The 18949-nt window shown below is 47.5% G+C and overlaps 1 protein-coding gene across 30 annotated transcripts in view; it reads left to right on the top strand.

The window, feature by feature from the left end:
* FHOD3 (formin homology 2 domain containing 3) overlaps nt 1-18949 on the top strand; it is a 548282-nt gene that overhangs the window by 327099 nt on the left and 202234 nt on the right. For all 30 annotated transcript variants that reach the window (XR_014807874.1, XR_014807875.1, XR_014807876.1 and 27 more), the window contains exons 7-8: nt 10070-10181; nt 17597-17691. Coding sequence is in view for 27 of the 30 variants with exons in the window: in XM_021096273.2 (XP_020951932.2) it covers nt 10070-10181; nt 17597-17691 (207 nt within the window). In the remaining 3 variants the exon portion in view is untranslated. The remainder of the gene's footprint in view (nt 1-10069; nt 10182-17596; nt 17692-18949) is intronic.

An 18949-nucleotide genomic window follows, 5' to 3' on the forward strand; every position in this document is an offset into this window, starting at 1 on the left:
CTGCAGGTGCGGCCCTTAAAAAAAAAAGGCCAAAAGAAAAAGAAACCACAACTCTCAAGAGACTTGTCGATACATCAGAATGGCAGCTTACTACTAATTTCATAGATGAGAACCTCTCTTGGGAGAAATAGGAGCGGGGTGGGACTTTGACCTGTCTGCCCTTTTAGGGCATGTGGCCAAGGACTAGCAGCTGTGTTCTAGAAGTAGGAGAGACTAGGAATGGGTGGTTCTAGTATGGAAGAACTTGTGGAGTGATGTAAAAACTCCAGCACAGCCGGTGAGCTGTTCCTCTGGAAGAGGTGTTCTAGGAGAGTCGGGTGCACGGGAGGATGGAGAAGAGCAAAGGCTTCTGGAAGTCACCCCGGGAGTAGCCTTGCAGGCTCAAGTTTGCCTCTGCCAGTGCTGTTAACCCCATCTCTGCAGCCCCCCTCCCCCTGCCGGTCCTCACCTGCCAACCTTCTCTACCCACTGCAATGAGACTTGAGCTGACTGCCAGACTCTTGTCAACAGCACATTCACCATTCCTGAGGCTTGGTGGCCCATTGTCATGTTTCCAGAGCTGGTTATTTACCTCAGAAAGTTCTTTAACCTTGATTCTTGCTCAGAAAAGTATATTTGTTGCTTTTCCCCCAGGTTTAATTTTTTTTTTTTCTTTTTACAGCTGCCTTTGTGACACACGGAAGTTCCTGGGCCAGGGATCGAATCAGAGCTGCAGCTGTAGCCTATGCCACAGCCACGGCAACACAAGATTTGAGCCTCATCATGCAGCCTCTGCTGCATCTTGCAGCAATGCCAGATCCATAACCCGCTGAGCCAGGCAGGGGTCAAATCTGCATCCTCATAGAGTCATTGGGTCCTTAACCCGCTGAGCCACAGCAGGAACCCCCAGAGGCTTATGTTTTTGCACCAGAGGGAAAGATGGGGTTCCCTATAGTACAGTAGAAAGAATAAGGTTGGCCTGTGTTTTTCTCTGACTTCCTTCAGAAATTAGCTGGATGGCAAGTTATATAGTTTCCTAGGACAGGAGGGTTTGCATCTGAAGATGGGATTGTCTTTCACTGGACAAGAACCCACCCTGGTTGGCTTCTCTCCTTTACTCGGAAGATACTCTCAAGGTGTTCCTTAAGGCAGTATTTCCATGCAGGGTTTTGGAAGTGCTTCATTAACAACAGAGTGGATCCATGTTACCTGTTATCAACTAACTCTTCATAATTACACTGAGTATCCTTAGGGAAAGTTAGCAAATGTTTCTGGTCTTGTCCACTTTTAGTCACTGTTCTTTAAAGAAACCTCCAGCTAGACCCCAGAATGTTGTCTCAGTAGAACATGTTCATTTGTAGCATTATTTATTATTGTGGCATTTATTTGCTTGTTTGTTTGTTTTGATTTTTAGGGCCACACCTGTGGCATATGGAAGTTCCTAGGCTTGGGGTCAGATCAGAGCTACAGCTGCCAGCCTAAGCCACAGCCACAGCAATGCTGGCTCTGAGCCACATCTGCAACCTGCACCACAGCTCACGGCAGTGCTAGATCCCCAACCCACTGAGTGAGGCCAGGAATCCAACCCGTGTCCTCATGGATACTAGTCAGGTTCATTACCACTGGGCCACAATGGGAACTCCTGATGTTTTTGAAACATCTTCTGTATTTTCCATTCTGCAAAATTTCCTATTGCTTTTGGTTTTTAATTTTTGCAGAATTAAAAACTTTAGAGGTTTCAAGCCTCACATTTGGCTACTACTTTAGTCCCTCGGTTAGTTCCCTTTCTGCAAATTGTACTGGATCATGAACAGGTGGCCATCAGGCCCTGAGGCCATGGCACATGGATTTGAAGCAGGTGACTTCCTGTCCTGGCAGATGTGCCAGCCTTGGTGTCTACCCACCTTCCCCACAGATACCTGAAAGCCACAGCTCAGAATTCTGTACTCAGAGAATATAGTTGGACCTTTACTTTATTTCTGATAAGACTCACCCCGTTTTGCAGATGACATCATAGGAAGGGAGAGATTTAGAGTACAAGGCATCTGTTCGATAACCAGTTATAAAGGCTTTAGGGCCCATTTTGAGCATTGTGCTTAGGACTTCTGAACTTGAGTCTGTGTCTTTGGAATAAAGTGTTTAAAAAGAGTTTTTAAAGATAAGTATCCTAAATCACTTGAATTTGTATTGTTAGTAAAATATTCAGTATATCTTTAGTTCTGGTAAGCATGTAAACAATGTGGCAAAGCTTTGTGAATCATATTACCTTCCAATTTCTTTTTTTTTTTAAACGATTTTTTTTTTTTTTGTCTTTTTGCTATTTCTTTGGGCCGCTCCCATGGCATATGGAGGTTCCCAGGCTAGGGGTTGAATCGGAGCTGTAGCCACCGGCCTACGCCAGAGCCACAGCAACGCGGGATCCGAGCCACGTCTGCGACCTACACCACAGCTCACAGCAACGCCGGATCCTTAACCCACTGAGCAAGGCCAGGGATCGAACCCACAACCTCATGGTTCCTAGTCGGATTCGTTAACCACTGAGCCATGCGATGGGGACTCCAACATACTTATATTTTTTTAGTGGAAAATGAAACAAATAAATGAAGCAGGCCTTTCTAACCCCCTTTGTAAGTTAAAGCCTAAGGTTTGGAAAGGTTTTCTTTGTATAGTTGCTGACTTTTTAGAAGAGGAGTAGGAATTTAAAGATGGGGGGAAGGCTTTTATTTCTACTTAATATGCAGTGTGTTTGACCTGCTCAGTATAGTTCTTGGTTTTTTTTTTTTTTTTTTTTTTTTTTCTGAGTTCAGTAAAACAGGAAGGGAGTTCTGGTTTGCTTCTAAGTGCAGAATTACTGAGAAACTGCCTTTTATTCCTTTTCCGCACATCTGGTGGTTACATTTTCTCTAAAACCTAGGCACCTGGGAATTCCCATTATGGCTCAGTGGAAACGAATCTGACTAGCATCCATGAGGACACAGGTTCGATCCCTGGCCTTGCTCAGTGGGTTAAGGATCCGGCGTTGTCATGACCTGTGGTGTAGGTCACAGACATGGTTCGAGCCCTGCTTTGCTGTGGCTATGGTGTAGGCCAGCAGCTACAGCTTCAATTTGACCCCTAGCCTGGGAACCTCCATATGCCATGGGTGCAGCCCTAAAAAAACAAAAACAAACGAACAAACAAACAAAAAAATGCTAGACACCTGAGTTCTGTACAGGCTTACTTCATGCCCTCCCTGTGGGTTTAATTGGAAGTTTTTTTTTTCATTTTTTAATGTTTTATTGAAATATAGTTCTTTTATAATGCAATAATTTCTGCTGTACAACAAAGCAATTTGGTTATACATGTTCATACATCTGTTCTCTTTCAGATTCTTTTCCCACATAGATTATCACAGAATATTGGGTCGAGTTCTCTGTGCTCTACAGCAGGCCCCTGTTGGCCAATTAGTCCATATACTGCATATGCCAGTCCCACTGGATTGGGGGTTTGGGACCTGAAAAATGCTTAAAAACACCAGCCAAGCACTGCGTGGGCACCATTCCGCTCCCCCTGCCCCCCCATGCCTCCCACGCATGAAGGTGACACTGGAGTCCCGAGTTGTTCCCGCAATCTGGAGGCTTGATCCTTGAGTGCAACTTGACCTGACAAATGTTACATCCCTGGGTCATCAGTCACTCTCTTCCTCTGAAGCCTCATGGCCTCAATTTTATTCTGTGGAGGAACAGAGAGTGAGAATGACAGCTGCAGCACAGAGTAAGGCTCAGCCCTACTTCCCACAAAGCTGGCTATGTACTTATGAGAAACACAGTCCACAGCCGCCTCCATGTTCCTCTCCTCGTGCAAAGGGGTTGTTTCAGAGTCTTGTTATATATGTTGTTTTAGCTGCATGTTGTAAAGCAGTATAAAGTGTAATTTATTATAATGGACAGCATTGAAATTGAGTACTAGTATTTCCTAGAATATAATTATAGCTGACCTTTGAATTATATGGAGGTCAAGGACGCAGACCCTCCAAGGAGTTGAAAATCTACATTTAGATCATAGTCAGCTCTCTGTATGTGTGGTTCCTCCCTATCCACAGTTCCAAATCCATGGTTCTGCCTCCATGGATTCAACCAACTGTGGATGGTATAGCACTGAGGTAATTACTTTTGAAAAAAATCTGCATATAAGTGGACCCATGCATCTCAAGCCCATGTTATTCAAAGGTCAACTGTATAAAAAAATCAGTAGTGTGTAGCCCAAAGTCTCGATCTAGACCCCCAGTGTGTCTCCTCCAGCCTTACAAGAGTGGGATGATTGGTATAAGCAGAAACGCAAAGGTTGTCACATGGTCCTTCTGCTCCACCCAGAAGGGTCAGCTCTGAGCCTCTCTGCCTGACTCTCCTGTTCGCTCTGAGGATCCCGCTCTGGAAGGTGCCCTCTGTTCTCGGCACCCTGGCTCTGAGGGCCTCTGGCAGGGAGATGCTCTCACTTGTGTGGTGGGTAGGGATTCTAACTCCTCTCTCTGCAGTGGGATGACCATCTCCTTAAAGGCAGAGCCAAGGCTTCCTGACTCCCTTACAGAACCTCACTGGGTGCTGGATATCAGGAAGGCACTCAAGACACTGAAAGAAGAGGAAGCATCTCGGGACTGGGAGGGACTTTAAATGGGCTCAGCCAGCTCACCCCCACCCAGGCTCTGAATTCCTTCTGCAATAGCCTTAGCAAGGGCCACTCAGAACCTCTGGACATGGGCAGTCTGCTTTCCCATGTCTGATGGGTCTTAGAAAGAATCACTGTTTCGCAGATCCCTGTGGCCCTGTTTAACTGTTTTGTGACCAGTTGCTTAGTCTTGCCAAGTGATTGATACTCCATTAGAATAAGAATCAGGAGTCCCAGTGCGGCTCAGTGGGTTAAGAACCCACCATAGTGTCCGTGAGGATGCTTTTTCAATTTCTGGCCTCGCTCACTGAGTTAAGGATCCAGCATTGCTGTGAGCTGTTGTGTACGTCGAAGATGGGGCTCAGATTTGGCGTTGCTGTGCCTGTGGCATAGGCCAGCAGCTGCAGCTCTGATTGGATTCCCTAGCCTGGGAACTTCCATATGCTGCAGGTGTGGCCCTAAAAATAAATTTTTTAAAAGAGAGAGAGAATGAGAATCAATTCTTTCTTTTCCTTCAGTGCTAGACAGATAGGCAGGTATTTGAGCCTATAAGTCTTTGGAATGAAACCCACATTGGAACATGAAGGAGCTTCAGGAGGAGCTGAAAATCTTATTGGCCTTTCGCTGCCTCGGCCCTTTGAGAAGCCGTCAGTGTCCCAGCCCTGCAGTGGTGTGTCGGCATCTATGCCTCTTGTCCCCGCCCTCCTCATTTGAGGTCCTCCCTCCTGCTGTCATGATGGGCCTGCCTCTCCTGACCCATTACTGGCCTTTGGTTTGCCTCTTTTCAGCAGATTGAGAGTCTCAATGGCCACTCCTGTTAGAATGTGTCTTAGGATAAACTGCAGTGGCACCAAGTGTGGATTCTTAAGAGCTTTGAGATGAGCAGCATGTTTGGACTCAGAAGAATGGATGTGTGGCCTCTTTTGTGGCAGCTTCAAGGCTTTGGAGCATTTTGATAGCATTCCAGATACTTGAGGACATTAAATTAAGTGATTCCTGGATAAATGAGGGTTTGATGCAGAAAGCTTTTGAAGTCAGGTACTTTTATTAACTTTCAAGTCTGTGCCATGAAGCTAGTGAGGTATTTCTGAGGAGGAGTCCTGCTGGATGTAGTTTGATGATTAGTTAGGACATGCTCACAATTAGTACCATTCATTTCCATAAAATTAATGTGTGAATGCTCTCTTTTTTCGTAAAGTAGTTTAACTATGTTTGTGATTCATTTTACACAGTAAGGCTTCCAAACGTACATGAACATGAACTTAGACCCAGTAAAAGCCAAATTCATAGAAACCTAAAATCATGAATCAGAAGCATTTAGGGATTTTTAAAAGTAAAATCACAGCACCAAAAGATCTCTAAACAGAGCCTTTCTAGCAAAGGAGAAGATGGCATGAACCAGCATGTCGAGATTAATAGGAAAAAAAAAAAAGACTTCCTGAGAAAATTGGTTTCTTACTCAGAGAGGGATTCTGGGTCCCTGAGACCCTGTCAGCCCAGGCCCCATGATCACAGAGATGCCCAGAAGGAACCTTGGTGAGACAGATGTAAGGGGCCCTGCTGGGACCAGCTGATGGGGCGGTGGGGGTGGGGGGTGGCTGGGCAGCAGCCAGATTCTTTCCCACAAAGGCACTAAGGAGGCTTAAACCACATAATCATAGTCCACTCTCTGAGGAGGTCGCCAAGCCTGGACTTGCTGGGTTGTTTTATTTACTGGGAGAAATCTCTTCAGCTCTAAATATACAAAGAGAACACCATTCCTCATGCCTTCCCACCTACCCCAGAAGAATACTCTGAGATGTGGTCTATTCCCAGTCCAGGAGAGCATAGGACCAAATGTGGGACTCAGGTATGAATGTGAAAATGCTCTGACGAGGGAGTCCCCAATGGTTCAGTGGGTTAAGGATCCAGCATTGTCATTGCTGTGGTTCTGGTTACTTCTATGGTGCCAGGAACTTTTGTATGCTGTGGGCACAGCTGAAAGAAAAAAAGGGAGGAATAGAGGGAGGGAAGGAGGGAGGGAAGGAGAGAGAGAGAGGAAAAGCAAGGAAGGAGGAAAGAAGGAAAGAAAATGCTTTAAAGAGTTCAACAGGGAACTATATCTAATCTCCCAGGATAGACCATGATAGAAAATATTATTAAAAACAATAATGTATATAAATATGTGTATGACTGAGTCACTTTGCTATACAGCAGAAATTGGTACCACACTGTAAATCAACCATACTTTTAAAAAAAGGGAGAAAGAAAGAAAATGCTTTAAAGAGTTCAAAGGCCTCACATGAACTGTTCCCACTGTGATAAAAATGTCACCAGGGAGAGTTGCTTTTGTAGCTCAGAGGTAACAAATCAGACTAGTATCCACGAGGATGCAGGTTTGATCCCTGGCCTCACTCAGTGGGTTAAAGATCCGGCATTGCCGTGAGCTGTGTAGTTCGCAAATGCAGCCCTAGCCTGGGAACTTCCATATGCCGCAGGTACAGCCCTAAAAAGACAAAAAAGAAAAAGAAAAAAAAGAAAAGATGTCACCAGGAGAATGGAGCCCAAAGCACTGCTTGTCCTCAGTACAGTTGTGGGGGAACCTCAGCTTTGCTGAGACTGGGATGGAGTGGGGAATGGAAGTGGGGCCCAGGAGACTCGCTCCCCACACTTAAAGGTTTGGGTTTGCAGAACAAGCTTCAGTGCAAAGGACATGCTGGCCGGCACTTCATGTGCAATACTGACCCAGCCACTCCTTGGACGTGATCCTGTTTCCAGTGTATCAGCTAAAAAAGCGTCTCTGCCACCAGGTAGCTTCTGTTTTGCTCTTCTAGTCACCAGGGGTGGAGTAGGGGTGGGGGTGGCAACAGAGGAGTATCAGGTGAGCATATGTATATGTAGAAATTTCAGGTCATGATAAAGGATGTGAAGAAGATAAAACAAGGTGATGTGAGTGACCAAGGGGCCCCTTCAGATGAAATAGTCAGGAAGCCACTTCCCCTGAGAGGAAATGTCTCAGACCTGAAGGGTAAGGAAAGGCCAGTCCTGTGGTGTCTGGTTAGGGAATAACCAACGAGAAGACAGTGAGTCATGGACCAGCTATGTGCAAGCACATAGTCACATGACTAAAGGCGGCTGGTGGGAGCACCCTGGGCAGAGGGAGGGTGACAGGAAACGGGGTCAGAGAGCTTGGCAGAGGTGGGGACATAAAGCCAGCGGGGGTGGATTCTACCCTGAATGTGGTGAGTGGAGAATGCAAGTGTCACACTGGCTGCCATTGGAGAATAGATTTCACAGTGACGAGCCCAGAAGTACTTAGGAAGTTCTCACGGTAGCCTAGGGTGGACAGGGTGATGGGGACATGTCAGGGGTAGCTCCTGACAGCCCTGGAAGATGGAGTCATTGTGGGGTCCGGTGGGAGGAGTGCAGGGTGACTCCCACTCCCACTCAGTGGATGGCGGGCCTTGTCCACAGGTGGGGACCTGTGGAAGGAACCTGCTAGGGGTGGTGAGTTGGGTAGAAGGAGCATGTGTGTAAATCAAGAGTTCTGTTTTGGTCACACTGACATTGAGGAGTGATGATGTCAGGTACCAGGCCTGGAAAGCTTTGAGTTATAGAGGGATTTTTTTTTTCCTTCTTTTTAGGGCCACATCTGTGGCATATGGAAGTTCCCAGGCTAGAGGTCGAATTGGAGCTGCAGCTGCCAGCCTACACCACAGCCACAGTAACTCGGGATCCGAGCCTCATCTGCAACCTACACCACAGCTCACAGCATTGCCGGATCCTTAACCCACTGAGCAAGGCCAGGGATCAAACCCTCATCCACATAGATACTAGTTGGATTCTTAACCCACTGAGCCACAACGGGAACTCCAAGTCCCTAATATTTTGATGTGAGCAGGTGCCTAAGGGAGGCACTGGGCCTTTCTCAGTCACAGAGCAAATGAAGAGCCTGGAGTCAGTTCTCTACAGCTTTGGGGATAGGGGTGAGGGGATGTGATTCTTAATATCTCTCCTTTTATTGACATAGAAACAACTCACTTGAAAGTCCATGGAATATTATAAAGTCAGGATATTACCCATCATTGGTCTTTCCTATGTGTATGTCACACTAGTATCAGATACCCCTGAACTTCCAGATTACCAGTCTCAACTCTAGCAATTACACAAGCACTCATGAAAGAAAAAGACAAACAGACCTGTTCTCTATCTTGTCAGATTTGTAAGAAAAGCCAGTTCTGTTGATTGGCTGCTCATTAGGTGATTCATTCATTCAGCCAACGCACATGGCTGAGCCTGCTCTGTGCCAAGTGCTGTTCCAGGCCCTGCAGGCAGGATGCAGATCTGGTGCCTCTCTCCTAGAAAGTGCTTTCTCTCTATGGGGGGCGGGGTAACCACCCTGCCACTTGTTGGGGGTGGAAGGAGCAGCCTGAGGCAGGGCTTCTGTTTCTCAGACTCAAGATTTGAACCCATTTCCAGGATGGAGTTGGCATGTGAGTTCTTGAGAAGAAGGGAGGTGCTTGTGAGGAAGTGGGGTGCAGGAAAGGAGACCCCAGGTGAAGATTATAGCAGCAGCCCCTGGGGGACAGGTAGGGAGCTAAACTGGATGCTCCCCGCAGGCTGCCGCAGCCCTTGGCTGGCCAAGCTCAGTTGGGGATCTGTGGCAGCTTCCACTGGGAGGCCAGGGAATTGCTCCAGGGAGTGGCCGTTGGCCCCCTGAAGAGGGCACCTGGGCTGTGTGTGGCTTCTCAAAGGTGCTATGTCCTGGGCCCAGGGAGCTGGGTTAAGGCCCCAGGAAGCCTTCAAGCATGGTTTTAGGAACCAGATGTGGTTCAGGTGACCTGTTGAGACTTTGGACGAGATGCCTGCTTCCTCTCCAGAAAATTGAGAATTGAGTATTCTAGCCCACAGTGATCTAGTCCAAATAAAATGAAATAACTAAGGAGTTCCCATCGTGGCTCAGTGGTCAATGAACCCAACCACATCTGTGAGGATGCAGGTTCGGTCCCTGGCCTCGCTTACTGGTTAAGGATCTGGTGTTGCCATGAGCTTTGGTGTAGGTCGGCAGCGACAGCTCCAATTCAACCCCTAGCCTGGGAACCTCTATATGCCGCCAGTGTGGCCCCAAAAGACAAAAAAAAAAAAAAAAGATAAAAATGAAATAACTGATTCAGCAACCTCTACCCTGTTTGATGAGAAACCATTGGTGTGAGCACGGGGGCCAAAGACCCTGGGTTCGAATTCTGGTTCTGTTTTGAGCTATATGATCTTGAGCAGGGTACTCCGTGCCTCAGTTTCCCGATCTGTGCATTGGCAATAATACTAATGCCTACCTTCTGAGGCATTGATGAAGGCATCAGTGGCCTTGCTGAGAAGAGTGGCTGGGAGTAGCCAGCGCTGTGTGCTAGCTGCTCTTAGGGGTCCCCGCTGTGTCTGAGGCTCCACAACAGTTGTCTTTTTCCTGCAGTTCCGCCTGGTGGTGAAGACTGCTCTGAAGCTGCTTCTGGTCTTTGTGGAGTACTCAGAGTCCAACGCGCCTCTTCTGATCCAGGCCGTGTCTGCTGTGGACACAAAAAGGGGTGAGTGGTCCCTGCGCACGGTTTCATCACAGTAAAATTGTCTCATGGAAGAAAGCCTCCACTTTTTACATGTCAAAACAGAACTAAGAATGAACAGAATTCAGAGTTCCTGCTGTGGCACAACAGGATCAGCGGTGTTTCTGTAACACCAGGGTGCAGGTTCAATCCCCGACCCAGCACAGTGGGTTAAAGGTTCCGATGTTGCTGCAGTGTAGGTTGAGTATGTGGCTCAGATCTGATTCCTGGCCCAGGAACTCCACAGGCTGTGGTGCAGCCAGAAAAAAAAAAAAAAATGAACATAATTCCCTTTGTGTGGACTTCTTACTGCAGGAAACACATTTTAAAATCATTAAGTGTATAGAGATTAGGGTAGGGATGGAACATGGTTTGACAGTGCAAAAAAAGCACTCTGGGCTCACCCAGGACAGGTCAGACCTAAGCTTATCTCTGTGCTCTGTCTTTAGCCTCTGGATGGAACACACAGCAGCATCTCCTTCTCTTGTCCCATCCTGTTGGGATCACTCTGGCTCCTTCCTCTCTTCCCCTCATACCTGCTTCATCAGCTCTAACCCCTAGATGTCCCCTGAATGTTCTCCCTTCCCTGCATTGCACACTCTAACCCTCTCTCACTAGGCATCCTTTGCTTGCTTGGAAGTGATACCCTCCCCTCTGCTATTGGAGGATTCTGCTACGACACAGATGTGGTCCCATCACTCCCCATCTAAAAACTGCCTTAAGGAGTTCCTGTTGTGGCTCAGCAAGTTAAGAACCCAACTAGTGCCCATGAGGATGTGGGTTCAGTCCCTGGCCTCGCTCAGTGGGTTAAGGATCTAGTATTGCCGTGAATTGTGTGTAGGTTGCAGACAAGGCTCGGATCTGGCATGGCTGTGGCTGTGGCAGAGACTGGCAGCTGCAGCTCTGATTCTGCCCCTAGCCTAGGAAGCTCCATATGCCATGGGTGTGGCTATGAAAAGAAAACAAACAAAAAACCCTGTCTTGTTTCCCAGTGCTCACAGGAAGGACCTGACCCTTCCCTGTCCAGCCCCTGTCCACCTGACACCCCAACCTTCCTATCTTGGATCAGATGGGCATGTGCTTTCAAAGCCCCCGTGTGCCCCCTTCTTTGCTATGTTATTTTCATTGCCCATCTCTCAGTGTGTCCCCTGCTGGAGGGCAGGTGTCTGTCTCCTTCTGGTGTTCCAGCAACTGGCTGACCCACAGCAGGTAGGCCTGTTGTTCACACTCAATGACAAATGAACTTTGGATTTGCTTTACTGTATAGCATGCTGTGGCCCCTATGATATTCTTAAGCCTGAACTAAAATGGGGTATTGTGTTTTGTTTTGTTCTTTGAAAAAATAATTTGATTTTGTTCCTCAGGAAGACATTTTTATTAATATTATCATCCCTCAAAGACTCCACCAAGAACAAAAGCTCTATAAATTTATTATTTTTTTCTTACGTTTATAACAGTAATACTCTGTAGAAAATTTGGTGGCGGGGGGTAGTAAATAAGACCACAAAAAACCACCTCTAGGAGTTCCCTGGTGGTTGAATGAGTTAAGGATAAAATACCTCTAATCAAACAGAGAGAATTGTTGCTTACATGTTGGTGTATTTCCTTATGTTTTGTGTGTGTGTGTGTGTGTGTGTGTGTGTGTGTGTGTCTGTGCATGTGCACACATGTTTATGCACAAGTCGGTTGAGGGATAACTGTCAAAAAGGAACAAGAGGCTTCAATAGCCCCCTTTGATTCAAACCACTTGTGTCTCTGACTCAGTGTTGCCCAAAGACCCACATCCAGGGCTGAGTCCAAAGATGAAAGGAAGCAGCTTACTAGTTACTTTGCAAGTTTGAATAAAAGTTAGTGAAAGCCATCCAGGACCATGAAACGAGCTCCTGCACTCTCCCCACCAAGACACAGGCAGCGGTTAGTCCCCAGCACAGTGAACTGCAGGCTGGAGGCGACTCCTGGCCTGTGTATAGGGGTGTCAAAGAAACAGTCCCTAGTGTGTAGTCAGGGGCTGTGAGCCTGGAAGGTGGATCCCAGATGGTAGCAGGTTTCTTTCTACCCCAGCCTGTTGCCATCTGAAGCATGAGCATGTAAACCCTCAAGGCCAAGAGCATATCAATGGTACCTCCTGAGAATCCTGCTGAAGGCTGCCAATGGCTCAGAAGCCAGGCGTGGCTTTCCCAAGGCCAATCAGTGAGGCTTAGGGCCAAAGGTGGGTGTTCAGGAAGAGTGAGGCTGGTCCTTTCATTCATCCTTGGAAGATGTGTCCTCCATCCCCCGACCCTCTGGGCTTCTTTAGGACAATTAGGAGACACTTTCTTTTCCTGTCCTACATTTCAGGTAACCCATGGGCCCTCGTCATAGGAACCATGTTAAAAGGGACAACCTTCTTATGACCTTGGGGTTCTCCTTGGGCTTTGTTAGGTTGAGAGCCCATAATTTCCTTCCTTAGACTGCACATTTCATGGAAGGAGTGTCGTGGGGGTAGGGGGTGATCCAGGTGAGCCCAGGGCCGGGCACCCCACCTCCAAGACGCCACCTGCAGGCCCAGTCAGGGGATCTCGGCTGTAGTCTCTCCCCCAAGACAAAACGGTGGCCGCCTTTTCCCAAGGTGTAAAAATAGAAAAGCGAAACAGCTAATGGACTGCTTTCTCAACGTCACGATTTTTGCCTATCAGATATCTTAAGCTTTTGGTCGGTACTGTCATGTCTCTGCACTGAGCACTGGCAGCTGAGAATGAAAAGGAACAGCATGGATGGGAATACTCAGCCAAAGCTTATCGGGTGTGGCTCAGTACCATGGTTCTCTGTGATATGTGTGGTCTTGGCCATGATTTTGTAATGTATACATATAACATCATCCCTTTTGACTGCTAGTAAAATTGTTCCTGGACCCTGTGATGGAATTGCATGTAAATGTGTCATGCTATTCTGCAGGAGAAGCATGACTTGCAGGTGTGTTTCCACCTGGTGGGTTTAGACGCTGCTCTCTGGGCCCCTCTCAGCTGGACAAGAGAATAGATGGAGGTGCCAGGGGGCTGCCCAGTGTGTCCCTTTCTACACAGGTTTATAAATAGGCCATACATTTGACTCCTTGAGGTAGCTTTAGACTCATTATTCTGGGGAATAGAGTGGAGAATGGGCATGTTTAAAGTATATGTAGAAAGGACTTCTTTTGGAAGGTGGGAACTGTTTAAAGAATCAGCAAAAATGGGAGTTCCCATCATGGCTCAGTGGTTAATGAATCTGACTAGTAACCATGAGGACGCAGGTTCAATCTCTGACCTCTCTCAGTGGGCTAATGAGCTGAGGTGTAGGTCACAAACACGGCTTGGATTCCACGTTGCTGTGGCTATGGCGTAGGCCAGTGACTACAGCTCCGATTCGACCCCTAGCCTGGGAACCTCCATATGCCGCAGGTGTGGCCCAAAAAAAAAGTAAAAAAAAAAAAAAAAAAAAAAAAAGAATCAGCAAAAGAAAGCCAACAAATGAGCTAAAAGTCCTCAAAAATCACTGCTACCTACAGCAAATGAGGTTGTCCCTGAACAGATTCCTCTGTTGTTTCATAAACATCATGCTTCACAAACATGGGTTGATCAGAACGGTCCACTCTGTGGGAGTACCCACTGTGATGCAACAGGGTCAACAGTGCCTTGGGAGCACTGGGTCACAGCTTCAATCTCCGGCCTGGCACAGTGGGTTAATGATCTGGCATTGCCACAAATGTGGCTTAGGTAACAACTGTGTCTTGGATCTGATCCCTGGCCTGGGAACTCCGTATGCTACAGGATGGCATAAGGAAGAAAAGGAAAAAAAAAAAAAAGAGTCCACTTAATGAACATGGATGGACAATTTACTGTTTGGCCAAGAGGGGGCCAGTTTGGGAGCTGCGATAAAAGCTGAGGGGTCTAAGTGCCCAGTAGGGACTTGTAGATATGTATGAATTAATGAAAATTAAAAGGGCCTCATTTGATCCAGGCAGTTGGCACTTTGGCTCAGAGGCTAGAATGAAGCAGTGGATTTGAGTCAGACTCTAGGGCATGGCTCAATGTCCCACCTGTCTGCTCTGACTGCTGGACCGTCCTCTCTCCTCCCCCTCCCTTCCCAGTGGACGGGGCCAGGCCGGAAGAGAGAGGCAGCGAGCACTCATGGAAGCCCACGAGAGGGCCTGGCTTGGTCATTTTGCCCCCATCACAGCTTTCCTTTTCTGGGGACCTTCCCTGTGGTGATCGGCAGGAAACTGGTTGAGACCACCCCCCTCCTCCCGCCCCCTGGGCAGGGTGCACCTCCCTCTGACTGTCTGGGTTTGCCTCTCAGACAGAGTGTGAGGCAAATGGCCAGACTGGGTAACTTCGTTTGAAATGTCATTCGTAAATCTTGAGTCCTGCTCATTCGGCTCAGCACTGCTTTTGAAGAAGTTCATTTGAATGTGAGGGTGATGAGATAAGACACAATTTTTTTTTTTTTACATTCTAATTTGTTTGTCTTTTTAGGGCCCTGCCATGGCATACAGAGGTTCCCAGGCTAGGGGTCCAATTGGAGCTGTAGCTGCTGACCGACACCACAGCTCACAGCAACTCCAGATCCTTAACCCACTGAGTGAGGCCATGGATCAAACCTGTGTCCTCATGAATGCTTGTCAGATTCATTTCCACTGAACCACAAAGGGAACTCTGAGATAAGACACAGTTTTAAACATGTGTATCACACCTGATTAACAAGGGGAAAAAATGCAGCCAGCCTTTAAAGCGATCCTAGGCTCGAGGATACATTAATCTGTGAGGGATGCACAGAGCAGGGTGGAGGTTCAAGTGGACTGAACTCAAGCTCTGTTTGCACTGGTATTTAAAGCATAAGGATACCAGCTAAGTGTCCATCAATCCTGGTGAAAGGCATGGAATATGCTGTATTTGCGTGTACAAGGCATCGTGCAAGACATCTTAGTTTCTTTTGTGTTTATACAGAGACGCCAGGGGTTGGGGGAGTAAGAGGAAGGGAGTATTGAGTAATTTGCTCTGTGCTTATTTTTTCTGGGTTGAGAGAGGGGCGCTGTGGTTCGGTGGGAGGAGGGGCCTGGCCTGGGAGCCTGTGTGGAAGGCTTGTGGGTTGGTGTGGGTGCCCTCCCTGTCCCCCCGCCCACCACCACCACTGCAGTGACAGCCACTGCTGTTCGTGTGTCTGGTGTACAAGAGACACAGTTCTAAGCCTTTTTCATTTTTAGGGCTGCACCCACAACATATGGGGGTTCCCAGGTTAGGGGATCAAATCACAGCTGTAGCTGCCAGTCTGTACCACAGCCACACAAGCCGTGTCTGCAGCCTGTGCCACAGGTTGTGGCAACACCAGATCCTTACCCCAATGAGCGAGGCCAGGGTTTGAGCCCGGATCCTCATGGATACTAGTCAGGTTCCTAACCTGCTGAGCCACAATGGGAACTCCTCTAAGCCTTAAAAAAAAAACCTCATTTTTTTTTGGACAAATATTTAAGTGCCAACCGGGTGTTTGCCAACATCAGAGAAAAACCAGGCTGTCTCAGGAAGCCTATATTCACTCCAGCATTTGGGGTGGAGGAAGGGGAGGGTGGAGTTGGAGGGAGATGGATGATAATGATGAAGGAAATCATTGTTTGCTGATGTTCTCCATCAGGGCTCAGGAGAAACGGCCACGTGCAGCATCTCCGTGACACCCGCAGTGAGCCTGCAGGGTGCAGATGATCCCTTTGGTTTAGGTGCATTTCCTGAGCCTCTGTTCATTCCATTCTTCAGGGGCTCAGTTCCCTTCTGTTACATGAAGGGGGAAGACCTATCTATCAAACCATATCTGTGTCTTTCACATTGTGTAGTAGATGCCTATTCCTTTTAAAATTTGCCTGTCTTCTTATTGTGTGCATTTGACCTTCTGGGTCTTTTAAAACTGCCCCAGTTGAACCCACTGGATGCCCTCTCAGAGGTCTCCATTCGCAAGTCGGCATATATTTTATTGAGCACCTGCTCTGTGTCTGGCAGTCTGCCAAGAGCACAGAGCTAAGACAAGGTTCATCGATGCCCTTGCTGAGTTTCTGTTTTCAAGGTCAGGCAATCAGCTCTGACATGACTCATCTAAAAACCAGCATTTGGGGAGTTCCCGTCGTGGCTCATGGGTTAACGAATCCGACTAGGAACCATGAGGTTGCAGGTTCTATCCCTGGCCTCGTTTGTGGGTTAAGGATCTGAGTGAGGATGCTATGAGCTGTGGTGTAGGTCGGAGACGCGGCTCAGATCCCACATTGCTGTGGCGTAGGCGGACGGCTACAGCTCTGATTAGACCCCTAGCCTGGGAACCTCCATGTGCCGTGGGTGTGGCCCTAAAAAAGACAAAAGACAAAAAAATAAAAAATATATAATAAAAAGGTCAAAACCAGCATTTGGAACCCACTAGTATTAGATTATTTTCGAATTTATCAGCAAAAATAAGCAGTAATCCCTTTGAGATCTTCCTAGAGGAAATGGGAAAGAGCTTCACATTCCACACAGCCGCACCAAGGGCAAGGCAGTGTGATGTTTATCTCCTGGGTAGGAAATCATGGCAGGGTGTCTTGTCCCCTTTGTAGCTTTGGCTTGGCTTGGCAGTGCAGAACGTGGAGGGTTTTCCTGCTGTCCCTGGAGCCACAGGACAGCCATCAGGAGTCTCCCCGTTGGAGTCCCACTGTGAAACCACCTCTCATACCAAACCCTCCGCTACCATCACACTGCAAGAGACAGACCTCCTTTGCTGAGTGACACGCTTGGCTCAGCGCTTTACCTCTTAAGTGCTTTTACTATGTGCTGACATGTGTTCCTGTGCATATACCCAGCTGTTCTGTTTTGATGATAAATCTCTTGAGGACAGACTCCCATAGACCCAGTTCCTGGTACCTGGTTGATGTTTAAACAGTATTTGTGCGTTGATTGAATGGAGATAATATGCTTCTGTTCTTGAACTGTTTGCCAGATGGATGTTTCACTGTTATCGTTTGGAATCAGCTCCTTGAGGAACTGTAAAGCTCTCCCGCATCCCCTTTCCTTGCTGGAGATGGACACTCACAGACTTCTTATAAAGAATTTCCACAGAAATGCATGGTCTAAAAAGCTGCACATGAATGGGATTTTTAAATTACATATTTAGCATACAGAGAAAATTTCAAACAAATTGATAGACATTCCAACACTGAAGAGTCTACATTTTCAAGAAGACGAGGTTGACATGGTGTATTGTCACTTGACAATACATGTTCAAGTCCACCCTGAGGATAGCATCATGCTTTGAAATTTGGTGATTGAACGGCACTGCCATCATTGGGTCATAAGTCTCTGGATAAACTCTGATATGAGTTGGGTAAGGACTGTTGGATCGCTCTTCCTAATGATTTTTCCTTTACTCCCTAGGAGTCACACCCTGGTCAAATATCATGGAAATCCTGGAGGAGAAGGATGGGGTTGACACGGAGTTGCTGGTTTATGCGATGACTTTAGTGAACAAGGTTGGTTGATGTTTGTGATGGGTTGAATTGTGTCCCCGCCAGAAGGTGTGGGGGCCCTGACCCCTGGTACCTGTGCACGTGGCCTTATTTGGAGCTAGGATCTTTGTAAATGTAGTCAAGTTACGATGGGGTCATTAGGGTGGGCCCTCATTCAATAGGACTGGTGCCCTTAGAAGAAGAAGGAAAGAGCTACAGAGAGGGAAGACAACATGTACACACATACATGAGGAATTCAGCATGTGGAGGCAGGGGCAGAGACTGGAGTGAGGCATCTGTGAGCTGAGGACCACTGAAGAGTGCTAAAGATGCTCAGCAGCCGTCTAGGATGAGGCAAGGAGCCTCCTCCCCTAGAGCCTTCAGAGGGAGCACGGCCATGCCAACACCTTGACATCCAACTTCTAGTCTCTCAAACTGAGAGAATACATTTCTCTTGCTTTTTTATTTTTGTTTTGTTTTTTAGGTCCACCCCTGCAGCATATGGAAGTTCCCAGGCCAGGGTTGAATCAGAGCTGTAGCTGCCGGCCTGTGCCACAGCCACAAGACACAGGATCTGAGCCACATCTGTGACCTACATCACAACAACGCCAGATCCTTAACCCACTGAGTGAGGCCAGGGATTGAACCTGTGTCCTCATGGAGACTAGTCTGGTTCATTACTGCTGAGCAGCCACAATGGGAACTCCACATTTCTGTTGTTTTAAGCCACCCAGGTTGTGGTACTTTTGTTGCCGCAGCCCCAGGGAACTAGTACATGTGAAAATCCAAGATTTGCCCTCTGAATGAGAACCATGTCATGTGCACCCCACGGTGATGGAGGAACATGCTTCAGAGTGCTTTTTCCAAGAGCCAACCCTTTACACCCATGCAGAGTATGTGTGCATGTGTGCACATGCTCATCCATGTGAAGGTCTGAACATCTGCACACTTTCTTTGCTTTGGTCTTTCTAGTAAAGCCGAAAAGAGGACCATGAGAATTTTATGGCCGCTTTTCCTGTCAAGACGTCCCCCTAAAAACATTTTTCTTTGAGAATATAGATTAGCAAGTTTTACTCTTGGAAATGGTTCACTGTTGGGCAGAAACGAAAGCACTTTTATTCCACAACTTATTGAATTCTGATTGCTGGGGTAAGGCACGGAGTTCTGAGGGCAGGTCCCATCCTCCTCCTGTGATGGTAACCTCACCCTGGTGCTCCCAGCCGTCCCATCACACCCTCCCTGGTCACCAGCTCATGAGGCAGCACTTGTCTTCAGGGTCCAT

Source organism: Sus scrofa, chromosome 6 (assembly GCF_054392235.1).
Source record: "Sus scrofa isolate SSC_HxYL_T2T_F1_AM1 chromosome 6, Sscrofa_HxYL_maternal_Yorkshire_Landrace_v2.0, whole genome shotgun sequence".
Taxonomy (NCBI): domain Eukaryota; kingdom Metazoa; phylum Chordata; class Mammalia; order Artiodactyla; family Suidae; genus Sus; species Sus scrofa.